The sequence below is a fragment of the Ochotona curzoniae genome, unplaced genomic scaffold (genome assembly GCF_017591425.1).
Source record: "Ochotona curzoniae isolate NIBS_2020 unplaced genomic scaffold, NIBS_Ocur_1.0 contig_2404, whole genome shotgun sequence".
Taxonomy (NCBI): Eukaryota; Metazoa; Chordata; class Mammalia; order Lagomorpha; family Ochotonidae; genus Ochotona; species Ochotona curzoniae.
In genome coordinates this window covers 10,311,142-10,319,417 of record NW_024465451.1, presented here as the reverse complement: position 1 = coordinate 10,319,417, position 8,276 = coordinate 10,311,142, and the positions used below count along the sequence as shown (strand labels likewise).

Here is an 8,276-nt window from a genome sequence, read left to right as displayed (position 1 = left end):
CCGGGCCCCGTACTTGCTAGTACATACAAGAATCTGGTCTGGGAACACCTCAAAGTTTCTTTGGAGATCTCCCTAATCGAAATGCTGGACTCAGAACCCTAACCAAGAAAAGAGAGAAGACAGAAAAGGTCAATCAACTGTCTCAGCTATATGTTGGCAGCAAAGTACTGCTGTCATTTAGTGGATTCTTCAAAGACCTCATTGTGCTTGGAGCGGCAAGATTGGCAGTAATTCATAACTGGTGAACCATCAAAACCACTTGAGCAAGACCCTCGGAGCATGCCCCACATGCGGGACCTGGGGTGGGTGGGAAACTGAGTAGGCCTTCTCCCTTAAAACCCCCCTTTGAACGTGAAGGAAACAATATGGAAATAACAGTCTTACCCACTTTCCTATAGCCTTTACACCTTTTTACCCTAATTAACTATGTAAAGATTGTCAAAAATATAATAAAAAGAAAAAAAAAAAAACCAAACATAGATTCAGGGACTAACTGTGGGAGTTGGATACACCTGTTAGACAATGGAGACCTGGTGTCTTCATTGTGGGGAGAGGGTGAGAACATCACCAATATACGAAGGATGTTTTGGTCCATTCGGCTGGAGGCTGCCGTTGTTACATACAAGTTCAAGTGTGTGTGGCTGGGAGGATATGGACCCTGTCTGTGTTCCATATTAAGCTACTTTCTTTTAGTTCCAAGTGAAACTGGAGATGCAGCTCTATAAACCCCATTATTGCTTTCTTAGCTGGCTTGGACACCAAGTCCCTGGGGGAAGGCTGGGAGGCAGGAAGTGAGGACTTCCTTATCAGTAACAGCCAAGTGACATCCGTGGTTCCCAGCTTCAACTTCTCTGCACTCCCAAACCTCTTCCTAACCCCCCTCAGAGGTCCCAGTGCCAGCCAAGAAGCCGCCTTTCTGGATCTCTGGGTCTCGACACCAGAGGCTTCCTCCATCACAAGCAGTGAGTAGAATAACCCCAGTCTCTTTCCTATTCTGAAAAATAAATAGGCATAACTTTAATTTTTGCATTAAAATAAACTCATTCTGCCTTGTAATGGAACAGAATCTAGTCTGAGTACTTGGAAGGGCAAGACCCCTGTTCAAAAGCAGCATGTGCTACATGAATGCTGCCCACTCTGACACAGAAACATCACATTTCCATGAAGCTCGGGTGGAAGAAGCGGAACTTGCCGATGCTTTATGAAGAATTATGGGGACCACGTTCCAAAGTCCATCCACAGTTTACAAATGGATAACTCATTTAAGAAGGGACTCCTACTGAAAACTTTAATGAAACCAATAAGTTAATAAGTTAACAAAGTGAGGTACTTGCATATCCAAGAACGGGGTGGGGGTGGAGGAACCTTGATCATGAAAGGAGGGAGGGCTCTTCCCGCGTCTCCTTTGGTCACAGGGGAATCTCATTCTCTGTCTCTGAGGGGGTCCAGGGGTGGCTCTACAGGGGCAGGGCAAGGCAGATGCCGAGAGCCAGGACAAGCTTCGTCCAGGGCATGATGGTCACATGCAAAGGGCATGTAGGGGCAGAGGCTGGGCACCATGGGGCCAAGCCTGAGCCCACTGAAGCCCTGGCACTGGTGCATGCCAGTCTCCAGTATGAGATGCAGGCAATTTGGCCTCAGCCCCTTGTTCCCTGGCACCCCCCAAGAGGCTTATCATCAGCCACTTCCCCTCCTGTCACCTGCAATGGCTCTGCAGAAGAGGAGCAAAGGGGGTAGGGATACGAGAATGGTGCTGGAACCCTGGAGCAGATTGGGAAATGAGGGGCAGCCAGCAGAAGAGAAGTGGGGGTGAAGGAGGGAGTCAATGTGCCTGCTGGTACGGCTGCTCCACACAGTACTGTTCTTTCTGGGAGCTACAGAGTCTGCCACGGTGGAAGCTGGAGGCCAACTCGAGTCTGCAGGGGCAGGCCGACCAAGGCGGCCTAGGCCTGAGTTGTGCTGTGGGAGCTGCCCAGGAGGGCCCTGGAAGGGAAGGGAAAGTAGAGGCAGCAGCCAGGGCTCCTGACCTGCTTAAAGAAAGGACACTGGGAAAGCTCTGGGGTTGGACCTGGAGGGACGTGGGGTCACCTCCAGGCTCACTCTCCTGCCCAAATTGGTGGCAGGTCTTCTTCTCAGCAGATGCCACCTGGGAGGCCTGACATCAGCTACAGAGGCTGGGAGAGGCTCCGGGCCCAGGGGGCCAAGTGTGTGACTTGTGCATCAGTGTTGATGGGCTGTGCCTGCACCAATCCCCGCCCCCAACACCCGGAGCATGGTGGGGGACTCTAGGGCAGCAGACATTTGTGCTGTCAGTGGAGTCTGGAGAGCCCAAAGCAGGGGCCACCCAGTGGCAGGAAGGAGTTTCTGGGAGGTGACGGCTGCAAAGGAGAACAGCCCAGGCACTGCCTGGGGTGGGAGTGGGCAGGGGAGAAACAGGCCCCATGCTGCGTGGGGACAGGGTGACAAGCCAAAGGGGATAGGGACCTGGCCAAGCAGCCTGAGACCAGCTACTGCTGGGGGCCATCTCCCAGTGGGAGGGGCAAGGGACCCCATGGGGGTCCACAAAATTGCATATTTAACAGAGTTGCATATATGGTGCCCACCTGCCACGCGGCAGGGTCCTGTGCTTTGTGGGTGCTGTGGGGGCACCTTGGGCCCACCCCAGTGGGGTGGGGTCTTGGCGGGAGGGCTTCCCTGCTCTATCCAGAGGGCAGGCCGGAGACCTCACCTTGCATAGCTGGAAGCTGGGTCAGGGCCCAGGGCCCCAGCGCTCTGCTCCACTCCAGGGACGGTGCTGCCCCGGCCAGTCGAGCTGCGGTTGGGCCTTGATGGAGTGAGCGTGCAGAGCACGGAGGGAGGGAAGGTACCCCCCACCCAGGGCGTGCCCTCCGTGCAGCCTGGCATCTCGCGCTCCTGGGGCTGGCATGTCGCCCACCCAGGCAGCTCAATACTGCGTGTGGCCTCTCCCCGAGGTCGGGGAGCAAGTTCAAGTAAGAGAGGAGTCCGAGGCCTTGAAGGGCGGGGACCTAGAAGCCATCCCGTCCTTCCGAGTAGCCCCTCAGTCCATGTTGGTGCTGACCGAGCGGGAGATGCTGAGCGTCTGTGCCGAGACGGAGATGTCCTCGTGGTCCACAGGGCTGTGGTAGTCCGAGGTGATGTCGGGGTCAAAGAGCGGCACTTGCACGGTCCCCAGGCTGGCCGAGGTGCCGGAGCGCAGGCAGCGCGAATAGAAGCCCAGCAGCAGGTCCAGCTTGTGCTCGATGGACTGCACCTGGAGGGGCGGGGCGAGGCCGGGAGGCGGGACTTGGCCGGGGGCGGAGCTCCCAGGGAGACGCGCGCCGCTCCAGGAAGGGCGGAGCTTAGTCCGAGGAAGCCGGGGCAAAGTCCCGGGACGACTTTGACTTGTGATTGGTTAGGACAGTCCAGGCGATAAAGAGATCACTGAGAGACGCAATTGAGTGGAGTACGGTGGGGTTAAGGCGGAACCGGGGATGTGAGTACTTGGCAGAGACCTGGGCCTCCTGGGGGCGGGACTGAGGGAGGAGCAGCCCTCCGGGGGCGGGGCTTCTCTGTGGGCGGGGCTTTGGCAGAACCTGGGGGCCGATCTTCCCTGTGGGCGGGACTTTGGCAGAAACGGGGCGGGGCTTTGTGTGGGGCGGGGCCTGGCCTGAGCGGCTCTTCCCCGTGGGCGGGGCTTGACAGCCTTGGGATGAGTCTTAGTGTGAGGCGGGGCCTGGCCTGGGGCGGGTCTTCCCTGTGGGCGGGGCTTGGCAGCCTTGGGGCGGGTCTTCGTGTGGGGCTGGGCGGGGCCTGGGCCTCGCGGGCGCCACAGGGGCTTCACGGGTGAGGACACTGGGTGCTGCGGCTCCGAGAAGCACAGCCTCGCCTCGCATGGCGCCTGCGGCCCCGCAGGAATCCCCAGCTTCTCCTCGGCAGCCAGTATGCCAAATGCACTCACCTGCTTCTCCACCTTGACCACGCGCCCCATCATGCTGATTTCATCCACCGCCTCAGCTTCAGTATGTCCCTTGTCGCCCTTCTCCCGGGCCTTCCGGTCAGCGGACCCCCGGCCCACAATCTGGTCCACCCTTTGGGCAGAGGGAACCTGCGCGTTATCTGTGCCCCTGCCTCGCACAAGAACTCTGGGGTACCCGCTGAGAGCGGCCAGAGCCTGCACTGGTGGAAAGGGTACAGGCTAGGGGCTGCTCTGGGGGCAGGGGAAGGGGCCCCTACCCAGCCGAGCAAAGGCAGGACACACACCTGACAGAGGAGTGGGAGATGGGGCTGCAAGGTGAGCATGCCTTGACCTGATCCCACCTGGCTTTTCTGCTCTTCTTCCAGCGCTCTATCTGCCAGCTACCTCCAGTTCCTCTGACCTCTAATCTTCTCCACTGGGGCTTTCCCAGCCCCAAGCTCCTAAAGCCACCACTGCCAGACCCCCAGATGAGCTACATGCCGCTGAGTGTGACGACCACTTGACACATCCGATCACCCCTTAACTCCACATGGATGCCAAGCCCCACTCCCCCAGCTCCCCTTCATCCAAGTCACCCTGGCTGATTCCTCTTCTCTTTCTGCACATCCTCTGAACACCCAGAACTGGGGCTCACGTGTCTTTAATCCCACAATTCTCAGTTCCCCTACATATAGCTGAGAAATCTTTCTCTCTCCCGTGCCTCTCCTCCGAACTCCACACTCCAGTCTGTTGGATCAGCACTCCAATTGAACAGCCGAGAGGCATCGCAACCCAGCGTGGGCAGACGCTCCTGAGGGAGACCTACTCACCACCTTCTCCCTGCCCACATGTGGCAACTTACTTTTCCCTCTTGCTCAAGCTAAAGATTCCCAGACTTCATCCTTGACTCTCTTACAGCCCATCAGGAAACACTGTGGACTCCACCGTGAAAATGCCGCTAGAATCTGCCCACTGCCCCACCTTCCAGGCTCCTCCTGGATCAGCCTGCATCTACCCTCACGCCTCCCTCACTCCCCCACAATCGGTGCTTGCTTACTGCAGCACCCAGACAGTCCTTTTTAAAACAAAGCTCAAACCTTAATCAGTCCTTTGCACAAAGCCTTCCAAAGCTTGCATCTCATCTTGGAGGTGCGCCAGGGGCCCTGCCCCACAACCTCTGGTGCTCTTACTCCAGTGCCAGCTCTCTGACCTCATCAATTACCTCTCTCTGTCTGTCTCCACATTCCACACTGGGCTATCCTACCATTCCTAAAAGTATACTCCAGCCACTTGCCCCTCTCAACTCCTCTGCACCTGCGGTGCCCTCTGGAAACTCCTCCAGGTACAGGGTTGCCTCCTCAGCGAACCCTCGTTGCTAACCTTTACTGTTCTCTAGCTTTGATCATTGACTAGGGGACACCTGTGTGACCCCTCAGGCCAGCAGCTCTGTGTCCCTGCCCACCACAGCCCTGCCATCTGGCAAATGCTGCGTGCTCAGTGATTCATTTTCTGGAGGACATGAATGGGGTATAAAGATGCAAGCCTGCAGAGGAGTGTGAGGTGTGGGGTGAGCATTCTTCCTTACTGCTGGCTCTAAGGAAGAGATGCAGGATTCCCGAGACAAGAGCTGGACATTGAGGGCAGCTTGCTTGGGAACTGGGAAGGTGGACAATTTCAGGACCAGGACACAGACATTCTAAAGAAAGCCCCCCAGGCATGCCACCCACAGGACTAGCACAGAGGACCCAAGCTGGGCGGTGGATCAATCTCAAGACAGGAGCTAGCTCTGGCCTCACAAGAGACCAAAGACTGAGACCTGTCCAGGTGGAAAGCCAGGGTTCCCATAGTGGCTCTGAGGATGCACCTGGGACTCTGACCTCACCAACAGGGCTAGGCCTACTGCCTTCCTTCCCCTTCCCTGTCCAGTGCCAGCATACCCACCGAGCCTGCAGACTCTTGATCCGGCCCAGCATGTCCAGGTGCCCTGCCGAGTATTGCTCAATGACGTCTTTCACATCATACGGTCGCAGGGTCTCTTTGAATTTCCGTTTGGCCACCAGAAACTTTAGGATCCTGCCAGGAAGGAATGGTCCTATGCCCTCAGGAAACCATTTACCAGCCCTTCTCAGCACTTTTGCTGCCAGGGAGCCTCCTACTTGGGCCACACAAATAGCCTCCCTCCCTCCCCACCATGCCCCCAGAGAGAGCTGCCTGGGTTTGAGGCACCTGCAGATGCAGTAGCATTAATTAGCCTGAGAGAGCAGGGGCTGGGAGCTCTGACTGCCGACAATGACAGCTGCGGGGAGCAAGGCCTGTATCCCCTCCCCAAATACTTGCTAGCATGGCTTTGCCAGCCCATGCATGGTGCTGACCATGCTTGTTCCATTGACTACACTACGCTGACTTCAAATCTCGCTCTGGGGACAGCCCTGGGGGAATCGGACAAAAGGAAGCCAAGAAACCCAAGGAGGGAGACAGGATGAGACAGCCAGGAGTGACAGGAGGAGAGCTTGGAAACCCAGAGACACAGGCGAGACAGGCAGATGCTGACCCACGGCTGCTGTGGGAGGGCGGGAGTGCGCGAGCAAGGAGACGTGGTTGGGGTTGGGGCAGTCCCTTGTCCCACCTGCACCCTGGGGTGGCCCAGTTCCCAGAGCACACCTTGCAGGGGAGCAGCTGGGGGACACAGAGAGGGGGAGGCTCACCTGACGGAGCGGATGACTGTCTTCACTGCAGGCATGACATCGTCCACCGTGAGCTCACACTGGTAGCCCTTCTCTTCCGCCACCTCCTCTGAAGGGCCCTCTGGGAAGAAAAGGATGTCCCATGAGTGGAAGCCTAAGGGCTACTCCCAAGGCCCATGGCTGTTGGAGTTACCAGCAGGAAAACCAAGACCCCTGGCAATGGTGGTGGTTGGGGGTTTTGCACGCAGACCAGGCTCCTGCCTCACTGCCACTTGCCACCCTCTCTGGGACAGAACACCCTAGAGTGTGTTGCATACCTGTACCTACCTGTCCCTGAGCCCAGCAGGGCACAGAGCTGCCTGGGGCCAGGTGTGCAGGAGCTGCATGACAGGGCACATCTGGTTTGTCCTGGGGCAAATGCTTTGTACATAGAGGCCCCAGGACCCCTGAGGAAGGCTGCTGGGCGCTCTGCCCACCATCATGGGTAGTCTCCCCTTAAACTCCAGGCAGCGGCTCCCTCTACAAGTGGTTCCTCCCCAGACACCAGCAATAACTTGTGAGGCAGGTGCTCTGCTTGCCCCATGGGAGCTGGGGGCAGGAGGAGACAACATATCAGGCTACTTCCGTGATAGGAAAGAGAGATCCCAGGCCCCAGCCATGCCCAGGATCCTGTGGGCCAGCACCTTGCAGAGTCTGATCTGCAGGAGTCTGTGCTGCACCAGTACTGTCACGGAGGCTGGCATGGCACAGAGGCAGCAGTGTGGCTGGTCCCCTCCTCCCAGAGACAAAGGGGCTACCTATTCCCATCCCCTATCCTCAGCCTGGCACCCCCACTTTCCCCATTCAAGGACCTGAAGCATGTCCAAGCTAGGAAAAGTCTTCCCCAGACCTGACACAAAATTTTCTCATTTTATAGATGAAAATAGTGAAACACAGACCAGGGCAGTACCTGGCCTAAGTCCCCGAGCAAGAAACAAGCAGAGCTAGAACTCAAAGAAGTGATGTCTAACAGCTCAGCACTGCCACGCCCCCTGGCAAGACCCACCCGCCCTCCAACCTCATGTTGGGGTGGTTGGGCTTGGTAAGCAGTGAGGACACATAGCGTGCACTGTTGAATACCAGCTCTGCCACTTGTGAGATCAGTGATCTGTTTCCATGCCTGCAAAGCAGGGATAAAAGCAGATCCTGCTTGCCAGCATCGCTGGAGAAGTCAATGAAATAATCCAGTGCCCTGGCTCCTCACGCGAGCATCCGCCCTTCTGAAGCACAGGGTCATCCGCAAGGTTTAGCGAGTCCCCAAACCTCTCCTGTCCGTTTGCTTTACATTATCCCCCCATCCTCACAATCATCCTCTAAGGCAGATGCAAATACGGTTCCCAGTTTACAGATAAGGAGAAGGAGATCTGGCAACATTAGGTCACTGGCCCAAACCAAGTCTCAGAGCCAAGATTCCAGTCCAAAGCCTATACCCTTAACTGCTACCAGCGCCACCCTCCCTGGGTTCTGAAAAACCCCAGTGCCTGTCTTACAGCAGAGCGAGGTGATGCTTTCCATTCTACAGGATGGAAGACCCCTTAGTACTCAAGGCTCATCAACCAGCTACAAAGCCAGGCCTCTGTGCCCTGAGCCCACAGTGT

General features: G+C 56.9%; 1 protein-coding gene across 2 annotated transcripts in view; it reads right to left on the bottom strand.

The window, feature by feature from the left end:
- Positions 1-2,823: 2,823 nt before the first annotated feature.
- Positions 2,824-8,276, bottom strand: part of KCNQ4 (potassium voltage-gated channel subfamily Q member 4) — a 47,823-nt gene continuing 42,370 nt past the window's right edge. For both annotated transcript variants that reach the window (XM_040974446.1, XM_040974447.1), the window contains 4 exons: positions 6,661-6,760; positions 5,897-6,028; positions 3,959-4,088; positions 2,824-3,271 (listed from right to left, as the gene is read on the bottom strand). In XM_040974446.1, the coding sequence (XP_040830380.1) occupies positions 3,059-3,271; positions 3,959-4,088; positions 5,897-6,028; positions 6,661-6,760 (575 nt within the window). In that variant the 3' untranslated portion in view covers positions 2,824-3,058. The remainder of the gene's footprint in view (positions 3,272-3,958; positions 4,089-5,896; positions 6,029-6,660; positions 6,761-8,276) is intronic.